At 31.9% G+C, this 16456-nt stretch overlaps 2 protein-coding genes and 1 pseudogene across 3 annotated transcripts; 1 reads left to right on the top strand and 2 right to left on the bottom strand.

The window, feature by feature from the left end:
- The first annotated feature begins 1877 nt into the window (after nt 1-1877).
- Nucleotides 1878-6734, top strand: LOC25494048 (1-aminocyclopropane-1-carboxylate oxidase homolog 12). 2 transcript variants are annotated; one of them, XM_024781071.2, is made up of 3 exons: nt 1878-2460; nt 4056-4377; nt 6133-6343. In XM_024781071.2, exons 1-3 carry the CDS (start codon nt 1937-1939, stop codon nt 6193-6195), a joined length of 909 nt encoding a protein of 302 aa, XP_024636839.1. In that variant the 5' UTR covers nt 1878-1936; the 3' UTR covers nt 6196-6343. The 2 variants fall into 2 exon arrangements, with proteins under 2 accessions (XP_024636839.1, XP_013458217.1); XM_013602763.3 differs by having other exon boundaries at nt 1879-2460; nt 6095-6734.
- Nucleotides 6735-7571: 837 nt separating this feature from the next.
- On the bottom strand, nt 7572-8653 carry LOC25494047 (F-box/kelch-repeat protein At3g23880-like; annotated as a pseudogene).
- A 1834-nt stretch (nt 8654-10487) lies between these two features.
- Nucleotides 10488-13210, bottom strand: LOC25494046 (F-box/kelch-repeat protein At3g23880). Its single transcript, XM_013602761.3, has one exon. The coding sequence runs from the start codon at nt 12921-12923 to the stop codon at nt 11793-11795; it is 1131 nt and encodes a 376-aa protein (XP_013458215.1). The 5' UTR covers nt 12924-13210; the 3' UTR covers nt 10488-11792.
- Between the last annotated feature and the right edge of the window lie 3246 nt (nt 13211-16456).

The following is a 16456-nucleotide window of genomic DNA, read 5'->3' as shown; positions in this document are numbered from 1 at the left end:
ATGTGTGAGTACGATAACGATATATCAAGGGTATAATGAATGCTTGCAAGTTGGTCAATATTTTTTTTATTCAACCTCGTGTCCCGCGTGCGTTGTTTCTTAATCATGAAGTTCTCAACTATATAAGCTTGATTCATTAAATTAGAATGGGTTTGTCTAACATGTGCAATATTGCACATGTTAAGATAACTAAAAGTATCCTTCAAAAAAAAAAAAGGTAACTAAAAGTAGTAATTTTTTATTGAAAATTAACAATTATTGATTAAAAGCTACATATTTAACATAAAAAACACAAATTCCTAGTTAAAGTTACTACTTTAAACTTCTTAACATATGCAAATTTGCATATGATAGAAAAAACCAAGTAGAATTGCAGAATGTGGAGCCTCTATTAATGAGGAAACTTTGGTCTGGTGCGACCCTTAATGAGTTTTTGTCCCACATATCAACAACCGCCACAATGAAAGGGAGTGACAGTTATTATTATTTGCCCCTATCAATAAGTATTAAGGTCCCGTTTGGATAAACAACTTATATAGATGCTTATAGCATTATGGTTTATAACATTAGAGCTTATATCATAAGCTCTTATACTTGATAAGTTATTTATGTTTGAGTATGTATGCAAAAAAGTACTTATATAAATTGAAGTGTTTGGATGTGACATTACATAAGCAATTATCAAAATTTTAAATATTTTTAATTTAACAAAAAAAATCAAAGAATCGAACCACAATATCAAGATTTTTTTTTGATAAAATTAATCAAGATGTAAAAAAACAATATTATAATATATTAATTATAATTATATATATATAGTATAATCAATATTCGTCCTTAAAAAAATATCAATATCCATATAAGACAAAATTAAGACTAGATAAGTATATAGTTACGTAATAAAAAAATATTCATATAGGAAAAAATATTAAAATTTAGTTTCATTTTGTTACGTAACAAAAAATTAATAAAAATCTTCTTTCAAAAAAAAAAAAAATCTTAGTTACGTGTGTTAATTTAGTAAGATAAGTATATAGCAATTTTGTTACTCATTCGCTTCCAAAATTAACTAACATTATAATTAAAATATATGTATTGAAAAAGTGGATCTGGAGAGAATCGAAGGAGATTACATAAATTCATAAGCTCCTTGTTAAGCCGGAGGGTAAGCTGAAAATTTAGGTTTGTTAAAATATGGCATAAGCAGCTTATGAAACTATGATAAGCTATTTTTATTTATTTATCCAAACACCTTTAAAAAGGTTTATGGGAGTAGATAAACCCACATAAGCTCAAAATAAGCCAATCCAAACAGGGCCTAAGTAGTATTATTTTCCTTACTCAAAAAAATAAGTATTATTATTTGGCTAAAAAATTATATTATTTCCTTTTAAGGGGGAAATGACACACGCCAAGGATATATATAAATTATTATGTTTTATTTTTTAAAATTATATTTTTTTTCAAAAAATATTTACTATGTGTATAATTTTTTAAATGTGCGCTTAAGAGCATATATTAAATGACCCATGTTTTAAATATAAATATCATATTTCGATTTTAATCATTTTACATACGATCATTGTGTGAAGAAAATTTTAAAAGAACTAAAACCAACTTTTTCTTTTACATGCGCTTAATCATTTTATGGGGACAAAAATTAACTTTTTCTTTTTTTACTTTATGTAACTCTTTATTTTCATTTTTTTTCTTAACCTTTTTCCGTAAAAAAGATCTTGATAATTTAACATTGGAGTGAAAGGTTAGTAAATTCAATTACTCTCGATCTATTATATACATAACCGTTAGGTGTAACATATAAATAAAAAATAAAATAAAAAATTGCTTCTAATCTACTCACACTTGTTATAAATTCTTGCTTCTACTACCCACATGGCCACTTTTTAGCTCTAGAGCCACTGCAAAAATAAGAAAAATGGGAACCACGGATACAACCAAGCCTAACTTTGATTCTATATTGAGTGAACGCAAAGCATTTGATGAAACAAAAGCTAGTGTAAAAGGATTTGTTGATGAAGGTATTAAGAAGATCCCAAGCTTTTTCCATCATCAACCAGACAAAAATGAGATAGCCTACAACAATTGCCATGTTCTTCCTATCATAGACCTTGCAGACATTGATAACAAAGATCCAATTATTCACCAAAAAATTATTGACAAATTGAAAGAAGCATGTGAAACATGGGGTTTTTTTCAGGTTGTTAATCATGGAATCCCTTTGAACATTCTTGAGGAATTGAAAGATGGTATTAAGAGATTTCATGAGCAGGATCCAGAAGTAAAAAAAGATTTGTATACAACAGATCCGAAGGGACCCTTTACTTATAATAGTAATATTGGTGGGTTGTCTAACTCACCAGCGCTCAATTGGAGGGATACTTTTATTTGTTTCTTGGCTCCTGATACTCCCAAACCAGAAGATTTTCCTCTAGTATGCAGGTATGTTTTGCATATAATATTTATGTGATTCTTCATCTTTGTACTAAAAAATTAACAACAATAATAATAATAATCAAAGAAAATATAGTATGTTATATTATTTTTAAATTTAATAAGTATACGATTTATCTGTCTATTGATGTAGTTGTGGCGTTTTTTAAATTGTTTTTCAACTTACATATATATTTTATATGTTAGATGTATAATTTTGGGAGGATCTTACGATCTTCCGATTGTGACTCCTCTCCTATCGTATTTGTGTTGGTACTTTAAAGGTTTAGTTAAGGCAATCACGCTTGGTGTGTGTTTGGTTTGGCGGCGGTGAAAATTGATTTTAATATTATTGAGTTTGAGAGAATTGATTTTGGTTAAAAGTGAGTTTGATGTGAATTGGTTATGTTTGGATACCTCGCTTAAAAGTAATTCATATAAGTTGATGTTGTTTGGATAGCTTGAATCAAAATTGATTTTGAACATTAAAAGACCAAATTACCTTACCCTTTTAATTGTATTTAACTAAATTTCCATACTCATTTTAGATAATTATTTCAAAACTTGATTCTTATCTACTCATGTTGTTTGGATAATTTACATCAAAATTGATTTTAGATGTTAAATTACCAAAATGGATTTTAATTGTAATTTTTTAAGAGTGTGTTTTAATCATTTAAAAATAGATATTTCTTGCACAGAAAAGAATCATGTATTCATTTATATTATTTAAATGCATTTTTTTTATAACTTTTGAAGAAACTTTTTTTATTATAAAAAAAGTTACTCATTAATTTAAAAATAATAATAAATACGGATATTAGAAGCAACAAATTCATTGAGGTAGCCCGCCTAAAAAAATGCTCCACACATTTTGTAGAAGCTTATCCAATTAATTCATTGCAGCAATAACTCCTCAAAGGTCGGCTATAGTAGAGAAAGTAGTACCCAGGAATGCTCATTTTAAAATGGAGGGAGTAGTAAATAAGCAATAAGAAGAATCCCCACGGACCATTAAATTTTCAGAATCAATTTCAAGTGCCGCAGAAGCTCCAATTTTGAGCTTCACGTATAATCAAGTTTGAGTATAAGAAGAACCGCTTCATCGTTTTCAATCCAAACAACTTCATAATAAAGTAAAATCACGTTAAGCCCTCTAAACAGACGTCCAATGCTCTCCAACGCTCATCCAAACGAGCACTTAGCCTTTTGCTCATTAAATTATCTCTCTAATCTCATCTTATAAATAAGAAAACATTGTTGTTTTTACTGTCTCAATGATAAGAAGAAACAACAACAATCAAGTTTTATTCACTAAGTGAGGTTGGATGTGTTAATGATAAGAAAGAGAGCATACATTTTAAGATGTGCTATTAATTTGGCGATCAAATTGCTTTGATGTCATTTTTTTGGGTACATCCTTTGATAATATGTATTAATTGATGAAATTGCTGTTATCCTTTTCCTGTTTATTAGAAATACATATTTTTGCCGATGTCTATTTATAGGATATAAATTATAAAACAAATACCAATTAATATAAATTAAAAAATTATATTAAATTTAATCCTCAATTATGTTTAATTTGCTATTTATTCTTGCAGAGACATACTGATAGAATATAGTAAACAAATGATGAACCTGGGATTTTTACTATTTGAATTGCTGTCAGAAGCTTTAGGTCTGAATCCAAACCATCTAAAAGATATGGGTTGTGTTGAAGGGCTAATTGCTGCTTGCCATTATTATCCTCCATGCCCTGAACCAGATTTGACTGTGGGACTAAAAAAGCATTCTGACACTGGTTTCCTTGCGGTGGTTCTCCAAGACCATATTGGTGGCCTCCAAGTTCTTTATCAAGATAAATGGGTTGATGTGAAACCTATACATGGGTCTCTCGTAGTTAATGTTGGTGACCTTTTGCAGGCAAGTTTTTTGTGACCATGATTGTATATTTTCATTTCATAGACTAGGGTTTCATCTGTGTAGGTCATGTCTTGAGAGTGCTCTCAAGGTTAGTATTCATAGCAGTATTTTGGGCATGTTTAGCCCGTTAACTTAGGCGATAAGTTACTTGGGAAGGAGATCAGTATTGAGGTTTCTGGATGCTTCTAGATGGCTCTGAAGGCAGCGTCTTATAGTAACCGCCTAAGGCTATTTCAGCCCTTGTGAAGGGCGTGCTGGCCTTTATGAAGGGCTTGGTGTCCCTCATTCGGGTTATCCCAGTCCACAAGCCCCCCAAGCACTAGCCTTAGGACAGGCGAAGTGATTTATGATACGAAGTGTAGCGTGCTGGGTAGCATTCCTTTAGGAGCATATTTTCGTCTGTACCATCCTTTCAGAGGGCATTGTGTCCCTTATCCGGGTTATCCCAGTCCAAAATAGATAGATCGAGAATTGTGTGTGTGAACTTTGAAGGATTTCTTGATGGAGAGTATGGGAGCAATCTCTTTGTTGTTTAGGTTTTCAAACTTTGTTAACCTTAACCATCTAATGGGGTAATTATTAAATAACCTACTTGATGAGTGTTACTTAAAAATCAAGGCGTTCGTTTAAAGTTGAAATAGTTTCAATTTGTATCACTTTCAACTTTAGGTATTTTTTCAGGTGGTTGAAAGGCTAATTCAAGAGCTTAATAACAAAATTACGTAGGTGAATAATGAACAGCTTGTTTGTGTATCAAACTCATGTCCATGAGATTTATTTTTTGCATTTGATAAGAAAAAGTTGATTAATTTCACTCTCTTTTATCATAGATGTTCGTTCTAGTGAACAATTTTCTAATTTACATGGAATTTATTACTTTTCACGAATGTTGATGGAAAATAAAAGCATGTTGCTTATTTAATGATGATTTGTTACATCAAAAAAATTTAGGCTTAAATGTCATTTTGATTCCTTAAATTTTCAAAAATTGTGTGACTTTGGCCCATTAACAAAAAATAACAATTTCACCCTCTAACTTTACAAAACATTGTAATTTTTGCCCTTTATCTTTAAAAAATAGCAATTATGGCCCCTTATCTTTTTCCTTTTTCTTTTATATATAAAATGACATAATTTTTAGAATATTTATCTAATTTTTTTATAAGTATTTATAATATATGACTTTGACCCCCACTTATTAAAATTTTTGAATTCGTCACTGGCTCCCATTATGTAGTATGTGCATCCATCTCTGCGATATTTTAATGTGGGATAAGAATTATTGTTTTTTTTTTTGTTGAGTCCATTGTTACCTGTTTTGTTTAGTCTCTTACCAGTTTCTAAATCACATAGGACAAGGTAAAAAGATTTTTCAGTCCAGTTCTTTAGTTTTTAGCAAATCAAACACTCTTAATAATAATTAGTATGCAAATCAACATAATCTATTAATTAAAACGGTTTATCTTAAGCCCTAAAAAACAGTTTATCTAAGATAATGAACAAAAATCAACCTGGCACTTATTAAGCAATCATAATGTGCTCTGCACAAAGTAAAATAGAACACACTAACCAACTAAAAAGCCCTAATCTAACGAACTAGTTGAACTTTGTCATAATCTAGAGGTCTCATTGATTCAATTTATTTTTAAGATATTGATTTGAAGGGTCAATAATATATGTAAGCATATCGGTAATTATTTGTACGTATGAATCGCAGCTTATAACAAATGACAAGTTTAAGAGTGTTGAACACAGAGTAGTTGCAAATCAAGTTGGTCCAAGAATATCTGCTGCATGCTTTTTCTACAATGGTCATAAATTATCCTCAAGGCTCTATGGACCTATAAAGGAACTATTATCTGAAGACAATCCTCCCAAATACAGAGAAACCACAATTGGAGACTATGCAGTCTACTCTCCAGCAGCAAAAAGACTAGGTTGTACTTCTGTTCTTTCACATTACAAAATTTGAACTAAGCAATGTGGAGGGAAAAAATAGCTCATAAAGTTCCATTGGTGTGTTTGTGGTGGTGTAGTTAGTCATCGGTTCCACATGATTGTGTTATGTATTAAAGAGAAATGCTCATAACACTTTATTTTCTAACATTAACTCTAACACTCACTCTCTTTTATTGGGTGAATTTATTGAGTGAAGTTCATGTGATTTTCACCACTTACAATCATTTCAAAATCTGAGATTTACATGAGTTTCTCCCAATAAGAGACTGAGAGTTAGATGAGAGTTAGAGAGAGTGGTCATAACACTATTTATGTATTAAATAAGGGATTTCTGATTACCGTTGGTGCTGCTGATTTATTTCCAATTTATTTGTGGTAAACCTTTTTTCCCATCACCAGATTTTATTCCATTGAGTTTTCTTGCTAAGATTTTTAAGGAGCTAAATGGTGTTTATGTCAGGGGACAATCTACAATCTTAAGAAGATGACACAAACAAAAATGTTAAAAGAGTTAATATAAGTAAACATTTTGTTCTAAGCAAGAATCATGTCTTGTTTGATTCCTTAAGCTATTCATTTCTCTCTTTCTGAAGTTAAGATATCCAAAACATTTCTATGTTATGATTAAGGAAAATGCTTAAGTGCACGATATCTTTTTTCGCACAAACCGCACGAATGAATTAGGAACCGCTTCTGCTAACAGCATTGAATGACTTAGGAAAAAGGAGATGGTTGGGCTTCTTGCTAAGAACTATATCTTGAGTGTCTCTGGTATGGGTAGGTTTTCTATACCTTGTGTTTGAACATTGATAATATGAACCTAGGTAACATGGGATAGGCTGGAGAGGAAGCACGATGGCTGGTCTAGACATTCAAGTGCGTAGGCATTGAATTAAGGAACCAAATGTAGTTTGTTACTAGACTAACATGCGGATGAATAGAACATACAAAGTTATTAAATTAAAAATGTTAAAGAGTTAATATTTGAAAGTGTATAATAGTTACTATGAGGTTCTTTTGAAGTGAAAGCAAAGATTCTGTATACACGACTACTTGGGTCATCTTCTTAAGATTGTAGATTATCCCATGAAGTGAAAGCAAAGATTCTGTATACACGACTACTTGGGATCCACGTGCATCGTTACTTACAGTAGGAGGGTGCTCTAGAGAATGTCCTTCTTCATCAAACTTCACCATTCAAGTACTACCTCATTCTTCTTATTTATGCCATCTTCTTAAACTTGCTTAATGTCACCAGGGAGTGAAAATAGAGACTCTACATACAAGGCCACTTGGGATCCATGTAGATCCTTACCGTAGGAGTGATACTCTAGGAACTGTCCTTTGTCATTATACTTCACCAATCTAGTACCATCTTTTGTTCCAATGATGTCACCATTTTTTGAAGAACATATTGGGTGAAAGTACTTGGTGGAAATGCCAATAGACAGAACACAAATTTTAGTCCAAGACAAATGCACTTTGTATTCTTTCATCACCCATATTTCAAATTTATTATCGTAATCCAAAGCCCATAGGCTAAGAAATTCTCCAAATACCCATAAATCACACTTTGTAGATTCATAGTCCACATCAAGTGGGAGAGGAATCTCAAAAAGGTCTTTTTTCATTAAATCAAAGGCAACAATAACATTCTTTCTTAAATCATGATGAAAAGCCAACTAATGAATAGCCCCATTAAAGAGCGACCTTGTTTTTTTTGGGGGTCACCGTACGAGACATTCGTATAAGGGAAGTGAGTTCCCTCCATCTGTTTCCATGTATTATCTCTCAATGAGAAAATCTCTAAATGAGATATAATACCAACTAAGTTCGCATAATGTGAAATTGATACCATCAAGTAATCATCTCTTGAGTGGTCATACCCAAAACCATAAAAATAATTTACGAATGAATTGCAACCATAAGGAGACAAAGGTATTCGTTTGTGAAATCCAGTGGAAGGATTCCATAAATAGATGGTGAAAGAACAGTGCAAAAGTACAAACCCTCTGCATGAACCTATAATTTTTAGATCAAAATAAGATCCACGAAGCATAAATTTAAGGTTCTGTGAAGCATAAGCACGACCATCGTTGAGGGATGCTTCAAAATCTATGGATAGAGATTTAAGATGTGAAGTTGACATGAGTAGAATTTTATGAGTGTGTATTGCGGCTGCAAAGTGCTGATCAGATATAAGAGAAAACCAAGACTTACAAACACATTTGAAACGAATGAGAGACTTTACCGGCAACCACTGCAAAATTTGGATGATCAATTCATGAGGTAGATACGGCAGTGTCTTCTTCTCCATTCACGCGTCTTCCTGCTCCTCTGCAAAATGTTTGTTTCTCTAATTTCGCTCTAATTTGATTTAGGGTTACGTCACTTACGTTCCTTATTTTGATCAATTATATTTTTTTATTTTTTTTGTTCTTTGCAATGCACTCTTATATCTTTAGTCTACGTTCCCTTAAAAAAAAAAAAAATCTACATAATGAAATAAAGGTCGTTTTTTTTTGTTGAGTAAATAAAGGTCGTGTTTTTAAATGTAAATTTTTTCAGATAACTAACTTTTGGATCACAGTAAAAGTTTTCATATTATCCATCATATAAACTTTTTTCAGAGGACTTTTTGTTGGTCTGTCTTGTTGATTTTTTAGAAACGATAGCTAATATTTACTCCCTCCGTTTTTAAATATAAGCAAATTTTAACTTCTAAGTTCATTAATTGAATGAATCTAGAAGTTAAAATTTGCTTATATTTAAAAACGGAGAGTGTAGACTATTATGTGCGTATCTCTATATTTAATATCATTATTGTAAATTAAGTGTAAATTGATTGGTCTTGATTAGTCATAATTGTATATATACAAACCAAAAGTGGATGGAAAGACGAGGCCTATTATTCTAACAACTAATTCACCAAAAGAAAAATCATATATATATCGATAGCTATAATAAAAATTATTATTAAAAATTGTTAATTGGTTTTTTTGCATGTCTGTTCTTTTAATTAGAAGTCAAACTTTAATTATATTCGGCTAGACTCAACAATTGTTGATACTCTATTTTGTTTGGGGAGAGTTGAGAGAAAAGACTATGGAGAGGATCCGCTTCTAATAAAAATTAATTCAATATAGAAATATTATATTGAGAATGATGAATTTAATTACTTAAAAGTCTAAAATTTGTTATCTTAAAAAAAAAAGGTTTTATGTTTTTTAATCTCTTAATAAGTACTTTTATGACACATGTTAACCTAAACTCTAAAAAAATAGCAAAAATAATATTACAAGAATAAACACCAATGCAAACAGAGCTCTGTGAACCACCAATACAAGCTAAGCAACCGTAAAATACAATCATGCATTGAAAAGGCTTTTGGATGTGTTGACACCTAAAAATAAGTTATGTGTTGGTCAAAATTGGTAGATATATGATTTAGGGTTAAGAGAATTTCCTCTCGGTCGATGATAGGTTAGTCGAGCTCAAACACAACAGTATACATGTTAGTTGAAACTTTCTCGAGCCTACCAGTGTATACGAATGTCATGAAGACGTTAGGCTAAGTCAAAGCTCAGTACAACCAAACGATTAGGCAATCAACTCGTGTTTCATGTTCATAACGTCCCTAACCGAAAATAGCCATGAGCACAAAGCAACTAAAACGGTTCGTTTAGGGCCATCCCTAATAGCCTTCGAATTTTATCAAGCCAAGCCAAAAATCCTATTTAAATATGGGTTCTAAAATAACTACTCGTGTCCAAAGAAACTATAAACAATTCCATACTATATTTTTATGAAGATTTTTTAGGAAAAAATAAAACGAGGCCCCATGGAACAATTTAAATAGAACCTGGACTATTTATTACATTGTTGATATGAAGCTCGTGACAAGGGCCCTAGCCTCTAAATGAACATCAAAGGATCCCTGTCACTTTCATGTGTTCTAGCATACATATGATTTTCTAGAATATACATGTCTTTTGTTTTGCATATACTCTATAAAAATGTTGTTTTATTACACGTTCTGTCGCTTGCAGTTTGATTTTTCCCTGCCAAGGTTGGTGATCAGTTTAAAACATAAATTGTTTCTGCCACCCATGAATCTGTGGCTAGCTACATTTTAATTCCTCTATGTTTTCTAGAATGAATCATTTCCAACTTTTAGTTAATAGTCATTTGTGAATACAACTCAAAGAACTTTTTTGTAGAGATTAAAAACAAAACTCATGCTCTGACAAATGACAGAAGTTGATGTTCAATCTCTGTACTACAGCTATATATACCAGTGAAACTTATAAGAACAAAACCAGAGGACGTGACAAATTATTAAGCTTTATCAACATATCTGATCACAGATAATCATCCACAGCTTCACATTTCGTCCACTAGGGATTTGCATCTGCTTCAGTATACATTACAATCAACTGAATCCAATAGCTAGATTTCCTATTGACAAAATTTTCAAATCAATATGAACACAATTCCAATTCCCTTCTTTGGTCAATTTTCCACACTCTCAAGTTTAGCTTCTTTGGTTGAGTTTCCACACTCACAACCATCCATGGGAACTTTTCTTGCATCTCTCATCTTCAAATAGATGTTGGAAGATTACTGACAATAGGGGCATTTTAATGACCTCAAGCATTGACATTGTGGAATTTCATGAAAACAATGCAACAGAGGAGGAAAAGGAACGCGCATTAAAACAACTTCACAACACACGAAATATGTATAAAAGAAACACAGATCAAACAAGCTATACATGAAGCCGAGCATAGGAGTATAATTTTTATCATTTATACAACAGAACCCCTGGAACAACAGAAAATAATCGACAATACACAACAAGAATCAAACTCAAAACTACTTGATCAAAGCCCGTGATACTACTTCATGAACAAACTATTCCAAAAGTTTAAGCTATTCAGTAAAGACAAAGTATTTTTCAATATTGTATATATGAACTCTATCACCAACTCAATGGTAATATGGTTCATTTAATACTTAAATGTTTTCCTTTTTTCCACCCGCTTTGTTAGCTACTTTTGGATTCCAATTTTTTTAGTCAAAGTTGTGTAATTGTGATTTTGGTTCAGGTTAACATGCATGAACTCCATATAAAACATTTTCAAGCATTGACCACAACATTCATCAGTATTACTCAATCAAGTTATACATGCAAAAATGAAAATGAGTCACACAAACAAAGCTGTCAATATTTCCAATAAGCATATTGCAAAATAGTGAAACAATAAACATTTCATGACATATTGGATCAGCTCATGTGACATACTGCTGGCTCATGTTATAAATGCAATCAAACACATACTACCCCGCAAATGCAGCCACCCGAGAGTACAAAAAAAACATAAATATCAAGAAAATGGTAAAGGAGAATATTTCAAAACCTCCTTCTTCTTGTTTATGTCATCTTCCTATGCCTGCTAATTGTCACCAAGTGAAAGCAGAGACTTTGTATAGACAACTACTTGGGATCCACCACATGGATCCTCACATTTAGAGGAATGTTCTAACAACTCTCCATTGTCATCATACTTCACCAATCCAAATTCACCATCTGTTCCAATAATATAGCCACTTTTTGTACAGCACAATGGGTAAAAGTACATAGTGGGAATGCCATCAATAGGAAGAACAAGAGTCACTGTCCAAGAGGATTTTACTTTATATTCTTTCATCACCCATATTTCAACTGTATCATTAGCATAATTTGCAGCCCATATACTGAAAAAATCTCCAAAGACCCACAAACCACAATCCTGAGGAATATGTTCCAAATCATCTGGAGGAGACATCTCTAACAGTTTCCTTTCCGTTAAATCAAAGGCAACAATGACATTATCATACCATGGATGGAAATCACGATGAAAAGCCAACCAATGAATAGCCCCATTATAGAGTGACCCTGCATGGGGATTATCATTAAAGGTACTTGTATAAGGGCATTGAGTGCACTCAATTTCCTTCCACACATTATCTCTCAATGAGAAAAACTCCAAGTGTGATAAAATATTAGGGGATTGTGAGTGCGAGTCATAGGACAATAAAACCACTAAGTAATCATCTGTTAACTGATCATACCCAAAACCATAGAAATATAAAGAAAAATGATTAGGAGACAAAGGTATTTGTTTGTGAGCTCCGGTGGATGGATTCCATAGGTGGATATCTGAGCAAGTATGCAAAAGTATAAAGCCTCTACATGAACATTTGAGTTCAAGATCAGAATAAGGCAAAAAAGTATGATTTGCATAAGCAGAATCATCGATAAATGATGATTCTAAATCAATAGATCTAATTTCAGGAACTGAATTTGAATTGATCGCAATTCTATGTGCTTGTGTTGCGGCATGCAGTTGAAAATGTGAATTTGCAAAGTGGGCATCATGAGAGATAAGTGAGAACCAAGACTTACAAACACACTTGAAACGTGTAAGAGACTTCACAGGTAGACTCAGCAGAATTTGAATGACCAATTCATGAGGAAGATGCGGTGGATTCTTCTTCCTTTTCTTTAAGCGCCTTTGTCTTGTGTGACGGTTGTTTCTCCTCATTTCGGTCAGCTTGATTTAGGGTTTGGCTTAGTTGATAGAATTATGAAGACCCATTTGCCGTTTATGAATCGTTGTAAAATGAGGAATAAAATTGTAAAATCATGTAATTACCTCCTTAAAATTTGCAGGAAAAAAAGCAAAAATCCATTAAAATTATCAAACATAAGTCAACTTGCCCCTCAGTTAAACTTCCTCTGTTAGTCTACGTATCGTGGTCGTTGGCTGTTTACTCCCCTGAATTTTATACTTACTTGCAAAACGACCAATAAAATTGATAATAATCAAACAAATTGGTTCCTCCGACCAACAATCTTTCTTGTACTTAACGATTTTACGATTCCATAGGATTTGCCTATTTACTCTAAAATTAGGGATTGGCTTCTTTTGGAAGGAAAAATAAAACCAGTTCGATGGGGATCTGTCTTACCTTACAACCAAACTCCAAACTATCATCATTTCTTCTAAAACCGAAGGGTTAACGCCAAAAAAAAAAAACTACGAATTGTCTTGGTTTTGTTATTCTAAACACACTTTAGATTTTGGAATACAATCTTCACTATTAACTTTTTTTTATGTTATATATTCTTAAAAAATTGTATATTTTAAATTATATCTTTACAATATCAAGAAATTATTGTGTCAATTAAAATTTATTATATCATTTGTAATAAAGTATAATATATTATTACTTTTAAACCCTTTTTATTTTATTTTTTCAAGATCATTATGTGATATTTTGTTTTATTAAATTAGAGAATAGAAAAATTATCATAATAAATTTCAAAAACAAATTAGATAAGAAGCTATTTAAAATGCCAATTCCAATTTCCTAGGCACAATTTTCATGGCCTTGCACATGATCACTTTTGATGGTCTTTGTTGCTTAGGTTAGGCATCTAAAATATTTTTATTTTACATTCCTATGTTGCATGAAACATAAATTAGTTTTCTTCAGTTTTGGGGAATCAAGAAAAGAGGGAATATTTTCAAGACTAGTTGAGACAACTTAGAGATTGAAGTAGTTATTTTGGAATGAAAACTTCTTTAGCACGTCTAAATATTACTATCATAAAAGAGGGAATATTCTCAAATTTTCTCCCTTGCTTATTTAATTTCAACATTCATGAGTCACAACTCCCACCTTTGGCAGTGTCTGCATCACATCCATGATCACCCCAATCTAATTGAATTTCCTGCTCTTCTTTACGACTTTCATCACGATTCAACTGACTTGCTTGAGCTAATTTCACATCCCTAGTCACTATAATCCTTTTAGTATTTAGACTTGAGAAAAAGACAAAAGGTAAAGATAAATATTCCTTGTAATGAGGTGCTAGGAAACAAAAAGTATATGTACGTGGTATATAATGTTTGACATTAATCACTTGTTGATTCTCCATTGATTGGGGTCAAAGTGAATAGTTTCAATTTGAAAACTGTAGAGTAATAATCAAACATTGATGTCTTTGATTCTTTGTTCAGCACTTGATATAAATGAAATGGCCAAACAGAAAAGAAAAAAAAATCCAGAAAGCACATAAACTCATTTCCTTTTTATTACTATTTTCTAAAGTGAAATCGAACTGGTTTTCCCTCTGGATCATGACTCAACCACTTCGTCTGGTGGGGTTGGCTTCTCACTCTTAGAGTGTGCTGCTCTCAAAGTATCAGGTTTGATTCTATTTGATGTCAATTTCGGTGGACGAAGTTGGCTTCTTAAAAAAAAAACACTACTTTAAATTGCTACATAGTAAGTTTAGCTCAGTGTCTTTGAATTTGAAGAATTTTTATGTTTCTTTGTAATTCTTGTTACCTTCAGCATAAATCTTTCTCGAATTTGTATGCATGGATCAAATGCTTCATGAATATTCTCAAGTTATTCAATGATGGACCAATCTCACAAAATTTTGCAAGATCCCTCCATCACATTCTCTCAAGATTGTTTTCTCGAAATGTCAGGTAGCAAAATTAACAATCATTAAAATTCAAATGAAACTCTTTCAGATAAATTATTTATTGACTCTCTCTTTACTGTTTTGACAAAGCTTTCAAATATGAAGGTTTGCCATTGGTGTCACTTGGATTGTTGGGTCCATTACCATAAAAAAAGAAGTAAGATCAATTCTTTTGAAGTTTAGAACATTACATAATCAAATTTCATGTATGATAAAATTCCATCATCAATTTCCTCTTTCAAAAAGCTCAAGAGTCTTGTTTTGACTGATAATGTTTTTAATGGAAGTGTACATAATCTCTTGAACAAATTAATTTTAGTTGCACTAAATTATGCCCTGAATCCCGTTCAAAAGAGAACTATCTTGTGAGTATTATCTTGAGAAATATCTCGTTGAGAACTCAAATTCCTCACCAACTCATGCATTTTGAAAACATTCCATCATTTCTATTCTCTCTTTCTTTCCTACAACTCCTAATAGCTACGATCATTCTCATAATACCCATTCTGCTAACAGGGGCAAACACTTGAGTATAATTTACTCCATGCTCCTATTTCTGCATGCTCATGACTTGCAACTTTTATCTCTGCTATCACGAACCGCATCACTTGCTTCACTGTCTACTTTACCTTCTTCATCATTAATGTCTGCATCATGTTCATGGCCACGCCTATCTAATTTGATTTCCAGCTCTTCCTTATGACTTACATCCCAATTTCAGTGAGTTGCTTGTTCTAATTTCACATCTTTGCTCACAATAATCCTTTTAGTATTTAGACTTGAGAAAAAAGGCAAAAGGTAAAGATAAATAAACCTTATAATGAGATACAAGGAAAACAACAAGTTATTAAAAATAGATATACATGCTATATAATGTTTTCCATTAACCATATGTTGATTTTCCACCAGGAACAGAATACAAATTGTTCTACTCTTAAATTACGCAAATTTCAACATTGATTAGGGCCAAAGTAAATTGTTTCAATTTGAAAAATTTAGAGTAATATTCAAACATTGGTGGTGTCTTTGATTCTCTATTCAGCAATGATATAGATCAAAAGGCTAAAAAGAAAAGGAAAAAATTCCAAAAAGTACATACGTAACAAATCAAGTCTACATCATGACATGCAGAAGTCACAAAAACTCTTTTTTTGCCTGGTGGTTTCAACATTGAATCGTAAGTCGAACTGGAGAGCCCCCTAGATCATGGTTCAACTGCTTTAAATCACTAGAATTAGGACAAAACTCTGCCAAAACAACCAGTTCAACCCTTCGGTTTGGTATTTAAAACATTATTTTTGTCAATCTAACTCAAATTCGAAGCCAACGGGCATCATATATATGTATGAACAATTTTCATTATAAATTATCGATTCTATATATATTTTCACTACTTGATATTCAGGTAAAACACAGATTCAAAATATTCTCCAATATGCACCACAAGACACACACTAGATTAAAAAAGAGAAAATAAACATGACAAAAAAGAAAGAAAAAAATTTTACTCACATGATTTCTTTGTGCTTGGCTACGGACATTTTAAGGACAGCCATATAGTCATAAGGAAGTAGACTA

The sequence above is a fragment of the Medicago truncatula genome, chromosome 4 (assembly GCF_003473485.1).
Source record: "Medicago truncatula cultivar Jemalong A17 chromosome 4, MtrunA17r5.0-ANR, whole genome shotgun sequence".
NCBI lineage: Eukaryota > Viridiplantae > Streptophyta > Magnoliopsida > Fabales > Fabaceae > Medicago > Medicago truncatula.
The sequence above is the reverse complement of the archived record's forward strand: the minus strand, read 5'-3'. Positions and strand labels throughout refer to the sequence as shown.

What these genes read in the sequence shown, in the direction of transcription:
- LOC25494048 (XM_013602763.3), top strand. Translation starts at nt 1,937, where the DNA reads ATGGGAACCACGGATACAACCAAGCCTAACTTTGATTCTATATTGAGT. An exon ending in GATTTTCCTCTAGTATGCAG is followed by an intron (nt 2,461 to 4,055) that starts GTATGTTTTGCA and finishes TTATTCTTGCAG; the next exon opens with AGACATACTGATAGAATATA. An exon ending in ATGTTGGTGACCTTTTGCAG is followed by an intron (nt 4,378 to 6,094) that starts GCAAGTTTTTTG and finishes TATGAATCGCAG; the next exon opens with CTTATAACAAATGACAAGTT.
- LOC25494046 (XM_013602761.3), bottom strand. Translation starts at nt 12,923, where the DNA reads ATGAGGAGAAACAACCGTCACACAAGACAAAGGCGCTTAAAGAAAAGG.